This window comes from Bicyclus anynana, chromosome 3 (assembly GCF_947172395.1).
Source record: "Bicyclus anynana chromosome 3, ilBicAnyn1.1, whole genome shotgun sequence".
NCBI lineage: Eukaryota > Metazoa > Arthropoda > Insecta > Lepidoptera > Nymphalidae > Bicyclus > Bicyclus anynana.
In genome coordinates this window covers 18,582,729-18,597,603 of record NC_069085.1, presented here as the reverse complement: position 1 = coordinate 18,597,603, position 14,875 = coordinate 18,582,729, and the positions used below count along the sequence as shown (strand labels likewise).

The 14,875-nt window shown below is 38.1% G+C and overlaps 2 protein-coding genes across 2 annotated transcripts; one reads left to right on the top strand and one right to left on the bottom strand.

The window, feature by feature from the left end:
- Positions 1-320: 320 nt before the first annotated feature.
- On the bottom strand, positions 321-2,217 carry LOC112049317 (GATA zinc finger domain-containing protein 14-like). Its single transcript, XM_024087167.2, has 2 exons — positions 2,163-2,217; positions 321-1,747 (listed from the first exon to the last, which is right to left on the bottom strand). The coding sequence occupies exons 1-2, from the start codon at positions 2,190-2,192 to the stop codon at positions 920-922; spliced, it is 858 nt and encodes a 285-aa protein (XP_023942935.2). The 5' UTR covers positions 2,193-2,217; the 3' UTR covers positions 321-919.
- Positions 2,218-5,892: 3,675 nt separating this feature from the next.
- LOC112049339 (sodium/potassium-transporting ATPase subunit beta-2) lies at positions 5,893-14,472 on the top strand. The gene is made up of 6 exons (XM_024087193.2): positions 5,893-6,005; positions 6,569-6,765; positions 10,043-10,297; positions 12,863-13,155; positions 13,601-13,769; positions 14,238-14,472. The coding sequence occupies exons 2-6, from the start codon at positions 6,606-6,608 to the stop codon at positions 14,339-14,341; spliced, it is 981 nt and encodes a 326-aa protein (XP_023942961.1). The 5' UTR covers positions 5,893-6,005; positions 6,569-6,605; the 3' UTR covers positions 14,342-14,472.
- The last annotated feature ends 403 nt before the right edge of the window (positions 14,473-14,875 follow it).

The following is a 14,875-nucleotide window of genomic DNA, read 5'->3' as shown; positions in this document are numbered from 1 at the left end:
AGTTTGTTTGTTTGTTTGGTTGAACGCACTAATCTCAGGAACTACTGGTGTGATTTGAAAAGTTCTTTCAGTGTTAGATAGGCCATTTATCGAGGAAGGCTATAGGCTATATAGCTCGTATTCCTACGGGAACGGGAACCACGCGGGTGAAACCGCACGGCGTCAGCTAGTTATTAAATAACGTCTTTAATGTCATAAACTCTTTCCATCATCTTTAAAAATCAAAGAAAATAAAATGATAAAAATGTACATTTGTAGGTTTTTAGACCACGGTGTCTAAAAAGGTTTGATAAAGTAATTAGGTATAAAATAAAAATCGATTTCGACAAAATATATTTATTAAATTAGCTATTAATAATAATAAATAAACGAATATAAACAAAAGTTTGAAACTATATGCCTGATCTTATGCAATAGCAAATACGAGAAAACGAAAATTTAATGTTACAATACTTTGACGTTACAATACATCCAAACAGATTTTATTTTTCAATCACATTGTATCATTTATGTGATGATGGTTCCAATCATCACTTTAGTTAGTCAGATATAATCCATCCAATAATATACATACGAAAGTAAGTATATCTATTTGTCTGTTACCTTGCACGATTAACCGTTGGACCGATTTAGATGAATTTTGGTGCAGTGATAAATGAGACCTTGGAGCTACATTTTATCCAGGAAAAAGACATGGTTCCTGCGGGATATGTGAAAACAGAAATACAAGCGTATGGAGTCATGGCTGTCCGCTAGTACCAATACACACTTCAAGCTTAACCATGACTAAATTAATAAATATGGCACATAAACGCGTAAGCCTCATGCGTTTACTATTTTCTTTAAGTTGTGATGAAATATACTTATTGTATACATTATTACTAACAATAAATAAATAAATAGGAAGCCTAATTTATCTTCAATAAATCATTCTCTCTTTTGCTGGTTCTTTCTTTTCAGTCTTCTCTGTGACAGGGGTATCTGCGTAGACTTCTTGTGGTGGTTTGGTCCAAGCTTGACAAACACATGTTGGCCCTTGCGTGCCTTGACCCGCTGGTGGCACACCGTTCACGTAAAACCCTTGGCTGCTTTGACCATTACTTTGGCCAACGTATCCTGGTTGACCAGTGTACTGACCAGTTCCAGTGTTGGTGCCTTGGTATTGGTTGGTGGATTGACTTTGGGTGTAGTAACCAGACTGAGTGTTTGGCTGGTTATTGGAAGATTGCCCGTTTGGGTAGGACCCTTGGTATTGCCCTTGGCTTTGACCTTGGTTGAAAGACTGTCCAGATCCTGCAGGATATCCTTGGTTGCTGGCGAAATTGCTGCTGCTTGTGCTGCCGAAACTATTCCCATTTTGGGGGAAATTGTTACCATTTTGTGGAAAATTGTTGTTACCTCCTTGAGGGAAATTGTTGTTGCTTCCCTGGGGAAAATTGTTATTGCCTCCTTGTGGGAAATTGTTGTTACCTTGGGGGTAATTCGTGTATTGGCCCTGATTTTGGAACTGTTGATTTTGGAATTGTGGTTGAGGCTGGTACCCTTGACTTTGGTAGTTGGATTGGCCATTCCATTGCTGGTATTGCGGGTACTGGTAGTTCGGGGGGTAGGAGGGTTGCTGGCCAGGGACTGGCTTGTTCTTGTGGCTCTGCACGATATCGATGACTCCGCCGATGATCTTTTCGGGTATGTTGAGGCTTTCCTTGATCGTTGACGTCACGCCGTTAAATGCCGTGAGGCACAGTGTCTGAAAAAAAAAACAAAATTCATTTATTTCAGGTAGCAAGTGATTTAGTTTACAAGCACTTTTGAAACTTCAAGTTTGACAATTTGCAAAGACTCCACCGGTTCGGAAGGCAGGTTCTGCTGGTAATATATCCTTGCTATTAATCTAAGAGTAGCAGGTTTAACATGCTTTGCGAGGCACGCGGGTAAGTATAACACCATTAACTCTGGATTAATAGATTTGTTTTGGAAGAAATAAATGCTAAATATGTCCAACTCAGGACTCGAATCCAGGACTTGTGATCCGAAGTCACACAGTCTACTGAAACATCGAAGTAGTTTTCTGTTTCTCAATGACAAAGAAAACTGCCTCGTTGTCGTTGGTCCAGTGCTATATGAATAAACTTTAAGTAATTAATTGAATTAATCGAACTTACAATAAAGCAGATATTCCGGAACCCCTCCATATTGTAGGTGTGAAGGCTGCGCGGGTAGTTGCCAAAAGCTGGCCAAGGACACGCTTTTATACCCACCGGTCAGCAGGACGCGACGTAGGGCTGTCGCAAGGCCTTTGCTAGCATTACATTATTAAAAATGTTCATTTACTAAATACTCATACGAAATATTATACAGACGCATATATTTAGTGAAATTAAATAATAATAAACTTGATCATTTGGTACCCTAGATTGATGAGGAGAGTGGTGTAATGACTGGTACCTAGAGGACTTCTAGATTTTTTTTGTCAACAAAAGAAAAAAAATATATCTGTGTTATAAAACAATTTCACTTCATTTTATGAAATATTTCATTTATTCATTTACTAGCGAACGCCCGCGACTTCGTCCGCCCTTGCACCTCTTTAATCCAGCCCTTAAAGTAGTATCACTGTAAAAATGGAGTATCTTCTCCCATTTTACCATCACTGCTCTGCTCCTATTGATCGTAGCGTGATGAAAAAAAACCTGCCCTGGAGTGTGAAAAATAATTGTACCAAGTTTCGTTAAAATCCGTCGAGTAGTTTTTGTTCCTATAACGAACATACAGACAGACAGACAAAAATTTTACTGATTGCATTTTTGGCATCAGTATCGATCACTAATCACCCCCTGATAAATATTTTTTGGAGATATATTTCATGTAGAGAATTGACCTGACTGACACATTTTTTTATAAGTATAGATTATTTATTTTGTTTTCTTGTAATACAAGTTGATTTTTCTAATTATTGTTTAAGAAACAATAATTATGAAGTATACGCAAATACGATAAGCAAGGTAGCTGCTACCTCTCTGTAAAAGCGCTCGTCCAGAAAGTACTGCTGCCATTCTTATTTCTGCCGCTAAGCAATAAGCTAAGCTAAGTAATGCTTGCTTAGATTTGAGCATTATGCTTAACATCAACACCTCAGGTTGATGGACACTGGGCACTTTGCATTGTTCCTTGCATACCCTGCGAAGTCTCTGTTTCACTTACCAGCAAATGGGACATCTGTTTTGTTATTTTTAAAAAATATTTATGGCTAACATTAAAAAATAGAGGCTGTGTGGCACAGCCCTGGTGTCAATGTAATTTGTGTGGCGCGTGATGGAAGAGGCTGCGCGCGAGTTATCTCGCGCTTCGTATGGTACCGCTATAATGTGCCTGGCCGCGTGCGTCTTCGCCACTGTCGACACGTAGCGAACTTATCGATAGTTCGCGTCAGATTACCTTCAATGAAAAAAACTGTTACACTTTTTGGTTATAAATGAAAAAAAACTATTACACTTTTTTCAATAAATAAGTTAAAGAAAGATATGGTTTCGATTGTCGTCGATTATTTTGATATTGTTTATATCCCTTCCCTTTATCCACGCAATAACTTGTGGATTTGAGCAATATTTAACCGATTTCATTATTTAAAATGTAGAATGTTGAGATCCACTTTGTATTTGTAGAATGTAGAAGGTTATTACTGAACGATAAATTTTGATTTGTAATCAAGAATAAAATTTTGGTTTCTTGTACTCGTATATTTAGACGGAAATTGGAAAACTTCTGTTTTAACGTTTTTTTTAGGAATGGACGGAATTGAACACATAGATAGATTAGAGTTCAATTCAATTTAGGTCTCCCGATATTGCCATCCCACGTAAATAGCCAGCTCTTAACAGTACCTACTTCAGAAAATCTGCTCAGTCATAAAAACTATGAACACTTTCGCTTTTTTTCTAATATTATAGAGTAGATATCAATTCAACCGTATCATGAAATATCAAAAAGACACCTTGAAGACAATACGCTGCATCGTCACTTACCATCATGTGTTATTGCTTGACTGCTGACCACCTAAAAAAACTAATTATCGATAGCATTTATCGATAACCAAGCGACCATCGTACCATCGCTAGCCCTCATCACGATTAAAACTCCGAAGGGCGTGTACGCTAATTTCGCCTTTTTTTCAACGTTTTTCAAAAATCAACCATCATCGGATCACTGTGGACGGAAGATTTATTACCAGTGCGACCCGGTTACGCTTCGGGGAACGAGATTAAACCGCCGTTTAAGATAAATCGACGCGATGTTTAAGGATAAGGGAATTGTACCTTCAACTTCGGACGCCGTATCAATTAGTCATTCGGCGCGAAAAAAATAATGTTTTGTTTTTATTTTCCGATGATTGACTTGTAAGGAAAAGGTTTATTAATAATTACGAGATTAAAGAAATTTTATAAACGCGAAACTATCTCATTGGTTCGTTGGTATAACTTACTGTCATCTGTCGAACTTATCTAAAACTAATGTAGCCTGTTCTAAAAACCATTTTATTTTTTGTTTTAAAATATCAAAAATCCCGCCTTTATTGCTAAATCTAGCAACATTGTATTACACTAAATGTAACAAGATCGTTCCAGATTTTAGGAGTCACCACTTAATCTAATTTATCCGTACAGTCAAACGACAAGACATAATAGGGATATTAACTGCCGTGATAGTCCAATGGTTAGCCAATGTGACTTCAGATCATTGGGTATCGGTTACAATTTCTGGATCGAGTTATGAAATATTGAGCTAAAAAGCTATTGTTTATATTATATTGCTTAAAGCAAGTAACTTTCAGGTAACTGGTGGTCAGAGCCGCAAAGTGAGGAACTTTCTATTCTTAATAATTCAAGCAGTTTTATCATTAATCAGTATTGACAATATTAATTAATGATAAAACTGCTTGAATTATAACTTCGTATTGGTCGAAAAAACAGCTTAGAAATTCAATTTAAACGAAAAAGCTAAATTTTGGATATGACGTGGGGAAGCCTAGAAAAGCTTCTATCGATTTCTCAATAACGATGAACGAAAGGTAAAAATATTGAGAACTTTATTCGTAGAGCATAGAAAGAGCAACAAAAAAGTATTGAATCAAAATTTATTATAGAAAAACTGAATAACTCATTTTTAAGATGGCGAAAAATGCATCTGGGAAATTTTGGTCGAGAGTTTGAAGTTAAGCTTTTCGAAACGCCCACACGTTATATCCCAAATTCAGCTGTCCATTTGCATTTCCATATGTTTGTAAAAACTGGACTATGACTACCGAAACAATTATGAATTTCAAATGTCACATACAACTACAAATAATACATTAAGTAAAAGGTAATTAGTACAATTACAATCTGCACAGGACATTCGAAGCAATCTCTGAGTGCAGTAGGTAAGAGGGTTTTATTAATGGCAAGGTGACAAATTAGAAGGACCGACAATTGGACGGCTTTATGCAACACACTAGCAAGAGAAATATATAAATATTTTAAACTACATATCAGTACACTAAAGAGACATTATTATTTACACACTGATCTTGAACACCCTTGCAACTTCTGTTTTCCCTACAACTAACAGTCTAATTTGGGGAAAAAAAATATTTACATATATACTGGAAAGAACAAAAAAAATACCGCCCAATAGTCCAAATCCTTAATAAAAGATTTTTGATGAATACTGGGCGGCCATTATTCGTGATTATTGCCTTGCAATGTGTTGCTCTATTTACAAACGATGGATTTCTACTTAGCATCAGTTGGACTGTCTACTTCGTTCATCAATCATTGCTATAAACCACAAGCATTAAAAAAAAGATCTTCTTAACAAACGTAACATGATGATTGTCTCATTGTGGTAGTACACCGTCCCTCGTCCCGACCACAGAGCGGTTAGCTCAGTCACTGCACTCCGCCGCCCCTCGCGCGCCGACACTGGCGGGCCTCAGCTCTAGCTCCTTCACTACTAGCACTACAGCGAAAGTGAGTTTATTTGTCATGTTTTATCTCCTTAACTGCCTATATGACCTGACAAAGTGTGCATTTTGCTGAACGACACGTCAAGATGCAAAATGCAGTTGGTCAGGTCAACAATAAAAATCACTGTTCTCAAAAGATGGGGTTTTAAAGAACTTGATTGATGATTTTGATGATTTTAAAGATATTTGGACGCAGCCAAGGGCAATAGCTACTATAAACATGATAATTATTTTGAATTTTCACTTGTACTTATATTATAAAGCTGAAGAGTTCGTTTGCTTGTTTATTGGAACGCGCTAATCTCAGGAACTACTGGTCCGATTTAAATAATTCTTTCAGTGTTAGATAGCCCATTTATCGAGAAAGACTATATATGCTATATATTATCCCCATTTACCTTCGGAAACGGGAATTACGCGAGTGAAACCATGCGGTGTCAGACTTTACAAAAGAACGAGGTTCTATGTTTGTTTAATAATAATAATTAATCAAAAATACACTAATATACGTATTTACAATCAACTTGAATGGTCTATGGGTTGGTTCAAATAACGATTCTGTTGCAGCAAGTTTTGGAATTTGCGAGAAGCAAATTAAGCCAAGATGACAGTGAAGAAGAGGCCGTCGGATCTGACCAGCTTGGAGCGGTTCAACTTGTACTACAGGGAGAAGGAGCCGCCGCTGACGGCCGGGCAGAAGTTCAGGAGGTTCATATGGAACCCGAAGACGAAGCAGTTCTGTGGCAGAACTGCTTCTAGTTGGTGTAAGTAAAGCTATCTTGTAATAATGTTCGTCCTAGCTCAGAATCCGTAGAACATTGATTAAGTTATCAAGTTAATTTTCCGTAAGTAATATCTTGATGAGATACGTAACTTTTGCTAAACTTCCCTCCTCCCAACTTGTATCAATAACGAGATTATTAAACGAAGGACGTCCACTGCAGGGCATAGGCCTTATGTAGGAACTCCCAAACATCACGATACTGAGAAACTGATTTTTTACTGTTGCTTAATTTAAAGTTATACAACTTCACAGCCAGGATTTTTGTAAATAAAAAGGTTGAGCGTCTCATCGAGATGAAGCTATTCACGGAAAATTAACTAGACAGTAATAAATATTGTTTGAATGTTTCACGGGTCCTGGGCTATCCTAGCGGACGCCCGCGACTTCGTCTGCCCTTAGATCTCTTTAATCCAGCCCTTACAGTAGTATCGCTGTAAAAATGGAGTAACTTCTCTCGTTTTCCCTTCACTGCTCTGCTCCTATTGATCGTAGCGTGATGAAAAGTATACTATACCTGCCCAGGAGTGTGAAAAATAATTGTACCAAGTTTCGTTAAAATCCGTCGATTTTGTTTGTAGTTTTTGTTCCTATAAAAAACATACAGACAGACAACAATTTTACTGATTGCATTTTTGGCATCAGTATCGGTCACTAATAACACGCTGATAGATATTTTGGAAATAAATTTTATGTACAGAATTGACGTCTCTTCAGATATATATTATAGATTTATATAATATAGATCAGTCTATTTTAACGGCTCATTATCAAATTCTTAACACGATCCCCTCACGTGTAGAGAAAGTCTGGTTCTGTATGAGATCTGGCTGAGCTCAGCGGAAAAGTGAAAAGTCTATCAAAATAGACAGTTAAATCGAGGATTCATCAAAATTGACTCTCGTGCAGTTGTAAATTTGTAATGTAATTAAGTCCGCGAAGTGCCGCGGGTCACAGTGGCGCGCACTGCAGATGCAAAAATGCACTGCATACCCTGAGGACTCATTACGAACCTGCATTAAATATGACCTCTGCCACTGATTCTGGAGGGTGTGGGTTCGAATCCGGTCCGATGTATGCACCTCCAACTTTTCAGTTGTGTGCATTTTAAGAAATTAAATTTCACGTGTATCAAACGGTGAAGACAAACATCGTGAGGAAATCTGCATACCAGAGAATTTTTTTAATTCTCTGCGTGTGTGAAGTCTGCCAATCCGCATTGGACCAGCGTGGTGGACTATTGGCCTAACCCCTCTCATTCTGAGAGGCGACTCGAGCTCAGCAGTGAGCCGTATATGGGTTGATATCGACGGAGCGCCGATGGCTCCATGTGGGACCACTACGGCGTCACCGGGGGGTTTGGGCGAGCGCAGAAGCATCGCCTGATGAGACCCGAAGGCTGAAATAAAGATAGAGGACGGAACGACTCTCTAAGGACGTCTCCTATGAGACTCGGGCCTCGGTTTAGAGGGGCATTCGGGAGGGAGTAACCGTGACCTGAGTGAATCAGTCCGGTCGCCCTGTAACCTGTATTAGAGAAGGAATTCTTCCATTCCTGACTGACTTCCTGACTTCCATTTCGTACAATTTGTACGTATTAGTGCAGGGAACACCAAATGGCGGACATCATCCGGACCGAAAAATATATCCTCGCAGTATTTTCGATTTCGAGTTACTGATGAACATCTCCAGGATTTAATGTCAATAGCTTGCACCAATTTCACTCCAAACTTCAGACAGATAATCAGCAACAAAAAATGTCACCTTTCTCATCGCTAAGTAGATAAATACCTTTTTAATTTCCATAATTAATATAATATTTTTTTTATAAAATGTGTGGACCGCGAAGCTCATTTAATTTCTTAAGATGGACCCCGAGCGAAACTAATTGTTGAACCCTGTTATAGTGCCTGCCCTAGTTATAAACCTAGTGCACGCCACTAGGGTCAGTCTACATTCCGGCGGGAGCCCACGGCGGCGGCGCAGGAAGTCGCAATGAGCTCATTGAGGCAATGGCTCAGTTCCCGCCTCGCTTCCTGCGCCGCCGCGTCTTGTCTCACCTTGGATCGTATTACGTAACGGGTCCTTGTCCAGTCTTTATTGCAATCACTTTGATAACGAGAGATTAAGAAATAAAGAAAACGAAAGAAGAATAAAATATTTACACTTTAGACTTCGAAATAGAACTTTATGAAAGTTCTATGTATTTCGATATTATTAGTGTTACAATCTTAGGCTGTATCTATAGACCGCAACACCTAACAATTTTTCACTCCAAACGTAAGCCACTTCTGTGACTGTGTAATGCCTAGTTCTGACTACTTTAGTATTTTAGTCGAGTACGAACAATTTTTGGATTTACCGCCCAAAAATTGTTTGTACTCGACTACAATACTAAAGTAGTCCGAACTAGGCTTAAGGCTTATTACAGTCGCCAACACGCACACAAACATACTTATCGTAGCGTAGCGATGCGTCAAAGGCTCCCATTTCGGGGCACATAAAACGGCCTACGAATCCTACTATGTCTACACATTATCTATCTGTTATGAGTCTATGGTTACAACTTACAAGTCTTTCTGCTCCATCGATCTCCTATTAAAAGGCAATGTTCTGCTCGTAAATATTTCAGATTTATTATTTACATTACAGTTAGAAATTAAAAATATTATGGAATTAGCGATCAAATAGCAAAACTCGTAGATGAAAGCGCCCACCAGTGTGATGTTTCACTCTTTTCTTATTCTATAGAAAATTTCCACCTCACAAATTAAGTGGCTCTCTATTTTTAATAGTAATGAGATACATTACGATATTGAAATTGGTGAATTATGCGATACCTTACGAGCAAATGTGCTAAAAAAGAATTTTTGAAACCGATTTAGTATATGCAAAGATCGTTACAGGATGAACAAGCATAAGCTTAGCTATTATTATATTAAGAACCCCGGAGGGATTTGAAACTAGTCGGGCATACACCAATTTAAATTAATTGATCATGGAAAACGTAGACTCGAATGGAGAATCTCCTCCATTTTTTGAAGTCCGTTAGTAATAATTATATTGAAAAAAATAAAAAAAGAATTTTCAAAATCGGTCCACAAATGACGGAATTATCACTGGACATACATTAAAAAAAAAAAAAAAAAAAAAAAAAAAAAAAAAAAAAAAAAAAAACATACATACAGTCGAACGTAGAACCTCCTCTTTTTTGGAAGTCGGTTAATAAGCTATTGATGATTATTTTCATCTCTTCACAGCCAAAATCTCCCTGTTCTACTTCACCTTCTACGCTGCGCTGGCCATCCTCGTTGCTATCTGCATGTGGACGTTCCTCCAACTCCTGGACGCCCGGCAGCCCAAGTGGCAGCTGGAGAGCTCCATCATCGGCACCAACCCTGGACTGGGCTTCAGACCCACGCCCCCGGAGGTGGCCAGCAGTGTCATCTGGTACCGAGGGAACGAGCCCAGTAGCTACCGGTTTTGGATTGAGGAGTTATCGACGTTTTTGAAATGTAAGTATTTTACTAACCAGTAAAAGCATAAGTATCTTCATGGTTATATCATCACTAGTTGACGCTTCCGCGGTTTTACCCGCGTGGTTACCGTTCCTGCAGGAATACGGAGATAAAATATAGCTAGAGGAAGGCTATAGGGTAGCCTATAGCCTTCCTCGATGGGCTACCTAATATTGAAATAATTTTTCGAATCGGACCAGTAGTTCTTGAGATTAGCGCGTTTAATCAAACAAACAAACTCATCAGCTTTATAATATTAGTATAGATCATCATCATTATCATTATCATCAAAAACCCACAGGCTCATTGTTTAGCACGAGTCTCCTTTCAGAATGAAAAGGTTTAGGCTATAGACTATAGTCCGCCACGCTTCCCAATGCGTATTGGCAGACTTCTCACAAAGAACTGAGAAAATTATCAGCTAATTAACTTTCCTCACGGTATTAACACCTTCACAGTTCAAGACACGTGATATTTAATTTCTTAAAATGCACATAAGCGAAAAGTTAGAGGTACATTCCACGGATCGGATTCGAACCTACGCCCTACGAATCGAAGGCTATCATATCCACTAGGCTATCATGGTTAGGTATATGCGCAGAACAGAAAACGCTAAAAGCTAACGCATTTTAACCGATTTCAAAAAAAGGAGGAGGTTATCAATTCGTCGAAATCTTTTTTTTATGTATGTTCAACTATTACTTGGAGACGCCTGAACCGATTTGAATTTTTTTTTTCTTTGATAGAGTTTTTTTTTCCATTTGGGATGTTAGGATCTGATGATGGAATCCTGGAGAAATCGAGGGGAACGTTCGAATTTTATTAGGACCAAAACTACGTTAGTTTATTTTTTAAATAAGTATTTTAAGATTTTACATATACCGTTTGGTTTTACAAATGCTATAAGTAAAATCTCAAATTGCGAATTAATGTATAGGATTCGACCAGTTTTATTATAAGTATAGAAGATAGATATAAATATATGAAATAAAAGATATATGAAATTATGAAATAAATTATAGAAATTATAGATAATATTCACTTCGACTTATTGCATACTAGCGGACGCCCGTGTATTTGTCCGGGTGCAATTCAGTTTTTCATAAATCCCGCGGGAACCATGGATTTCTCCGGGATAAAAGTAGCCTATGTGTTAATCCAGAGCAAAATCTATCTCCATTCCAAATTTCAGCGCTTCCGTAGCCGCAGCGCAAAAGAGAAACAGACATATACTTATACACAATCTTTTGCCTTAATAATATTGGTGTGACAGTGTGATAGGTTGCCTAGTTTTATTCCGGCCAATCAATAAAAAAATATTAAATTTGTAACTGAAATTTTGAATAACAGATGAGGGAGAGGGTATATATTTCTAATAACAGATCTCGTGCATACCTGCCCAGTTTTAGGAGGAAAAAAAATTGTGCATATGTAAAACTAGATGGCGCTATACACTGTTACACTGCGCCAACGTTTATCCGTTGTAAAAAGGCTATAACGTAGCCAAGACAACTTCGTTCATAGATTTACGAGTCGGTATCAAGACTTCTTGTACATTATAATTCTATGAATTCGTTATTTAAAATTTTTGTAGGCTAGGTGTAACTTTATACCTAGCATAATAGTAATTAGTAACTCTTAATTAGTATTTCGATGGCTCCTATGTATAAGGGCCAATGTGCAAATGCAAAATGACAACTTTTCAGTAGAGGCGTTTTAACTTTTAAGTTTCATTTCAATATGATTTAGTAATGGTGAGCGTCTACGTATGTATCAGACGCATCGCTTCAATTGGTATTTTTTAATAAACGATTACGGTAGGTAAAATCCGTTCTATGCGATCCGTACGACACGGCTCAGTGGACACACTTGTATGACTTTCTATACAAAGAATACTATGATCCATTTTTCCTATGATCGTAACAGCTTCTTTAATAGGGATGATCATGATGACACTGACACAGTCGTGTGCATAAGGTTGTCGATCAGGGTATGCATTAGTAATAAAATTAAGCAAAGTGGAAAAATGACGTAAACCTTACTATAAGATTTAAATAATTTATTAAAGTACAAAAGGTACTATATCTGCTAAAACATAGAAGATAGATATTTGCTGTCGCAACATTTTTTGTAGAAAATGATATGTTCTGCAAAGTCGTAGTACATTATTTTTTTCTTACATCAACAGTTTTTGCAGCGCACGCCATGTAAACAAAACTTTTGTCCACCTTGGGTTACATTATTGGAATTTCAGTAAGGATCCCTAATTTTTTTGAAAATATTATATAGCCTTTCTCGATAAATGGGCTATCTATCACTGAAAGTATTTTTCGAGTCGGACTAGTAGTTCTTGAGATTAGCGCGTTCAATCAAACAAACAAACTCTTCCGCTTTATAATATTAGTATAGATTCATTATTTATGTTATCGTACCTATGAATATGTACCTAAGGGAAGGGCTTACCTAGTTTAAGGGCCAGGACGTCATTGTAATTCTATACTGAGAATTTGACATTAACATTTCATAATCTTAATTTTCTTATTTCATAACATCTCCTTCCAGCTTACAAACGTGACGCCAACAAGTCCGGCGCTGGCCAGAACATTCACAACTGCGACTTCAAGCTGCCTCCACCAGCCGGTAAGGTCTGCGACGTGGACGTCAACGCCTGGGGGCCCTGCATCGAGGAGAACGGCTTTGCGTACCACAAGTCGACCCCCTGCGTGTTCCTCAAACTGAACAAGATATTTGGCTGGAAGCCAGCGTTCTACAACAGTTCGGACAGCCTGCCGACAGCTATGCCCGATGACCTGAAGGACCACATCAGGAATATGACTGCTTTTGATAAAAACTATGTGAGTGTGATTTGGAAATTTCTATTCTAGTAAAACTTCACGTACTTTATTGATTTATTCACAAATACTGCTTCATACCCACTCGTAAGGTCGTTGCTCGTAGGTATGAAACAGAACTTTCATACCATTTACCACACCGTAAAACTACATTTAAATAGCGCGGTTATGAATAAATTGCGTTGAAACTTCGCTCATAGTACGCAAAGCATGTATTGCAGCTATTGCCTTCTAACCCCATAAATGCCTATTGAAATAATTGAAATTCTCTGTAAGAATATTATATAAAAATCAATTTTAGTCACTTTTAGGATCGAGACCGCAGATTACATAATATCTACCATGACTCATTAAGTGGTTCCTTACTTTCTTCCTTAAACTTAACTTAAAGTTACCTACTTGGCGCGAACTTTATGTACCTAATTGATTTCATCTTATATCATTATAGCTGAACATGGTGTGGGTGTCGTGCCAGGGCGAGAACCCCGCGGACAGGGAGAACATCGGCCCCATACAGTACCTGCCCTACCGGGGCTTCCCCGGCTATTACTTCCCCTACACCAATCAGGAGGGGTACCTCAGTCCTCTAGTCGCCGTGCATTTGCAAAGGCCTAAAAGTAAGACCCAATATCACAGATACCATTTAGTTCTCCATTCTAGTATAATGATTTTGAGAAAAAATCTATTATAAAAAACGTTCTAGTACCTAAAATGATTCTGACAAAGATAAATGTGGCATTTATCTTTAGAGATTTTCGTTTTTGATGAAAAACATTTTTACGCACGCTTGACTTGGGGAGTAAGTTGGTAAATGCGTCACGAAAAGCGAAAAGTGTAATCGGGCAAAGCCTCTAAAATGCGTACTGCCATCTACATGCACAGTAAAACAGTGTGTGTAATTTAAAACTACAAGTAGATGGCGTTCTCAGAGAACTTTGAAACAATCCCTTTTAGTACACTTCATGAATCTGTTGCGATGCAGTTATGCCTGAGACTCATAGATGGCGCTTTGTTTTTTTATTTTCTAAAGAAGTTTAACGGCAGAAGTTTAATCGTTTTTTTTATCATACGGTATGTTTGTGCAGCGGGCATGCTGATCAACATCGAGTGTCGTGCGTGGGCGCATAACATCATGTACGACCGGCACGAGGGCATCGGCTCCGTGCACATCGAGATCATGGTGGAATAGACCATGGCATGGTGGAGTAGCAGCACATGGCGGAGTAGCAGCACATGGTGGAGTACACGAGATTATGGTGGACATTGACAACACATGTGCTTTTAGTCAATTTTATTTAATAATTAAATTGCTTTTCTTTACTGTTTTCTTTTATTCAAGTGACTTGGCTGCGTTTTTACCAGGGGCTTGTCAAAATTTTATACAAAAACGTTATGATATCTGTCTAATATATCAGATATAGATATAGATATAGATATCTTATTTAAGGGTGTAAATGTGACTGAAGTGACTGAAATGGTCGATGACTAAAATCGCTATAAGAAACAATCTTGCTGCTAATAAGCTTAATGGCCCTCATGGTACGAAATATTATGAAATCACTACCTATTTAAAAGTTTGTGGTTAGGCCCCAGATGTTTAGTGACGATGTAGTCTAAAGCCTTAGCTAAATACATTAGTAGCGCCGAAATGACGAAGCCCTCGAGTCGAGTAGTGTACCGAGGTAAATGACGCCACTGACTAACTTACGTCATCCAGACGTGG

Bases quoted from the DNA above. Each gene is read 5' to 3' on its own strand.
- LOC112049317 (XM_024087167.2), bottom strand. From the start codon at position 2,192: ATGGAGGGGTTCCGGAATATCTGCTTTATT. The intron at 1,748-2,162 runs GTAAGTTCGATT...TTTTTTTTTCAG, and splicing joins TCCGGAATATCTGCTTTATT to ACACTGTGCCTCACGGCATT.
- LOC112049339 (XM_024087193.2), top strand. From the start codon at position 6,606: ATGACAGTGAAGAAGAGGCCGTCGGATCTGACCAGCTTGGAGCGGTTC. The intron at 13,156-13,600 runs GTGAGTGTGATT...ATATCATTATAG, and splicing joins CTGCTTTTGATAAAAACTAT to CTGAACATGGTGTGGGTGTC. The intron at 13,770-14,237 runs GTAAGACCCAAT...ATGTTTGTGCAG, and splicing joins GCATTTGCAAAGGCCTAAAA to CGGGCATGCTGATCAACATC.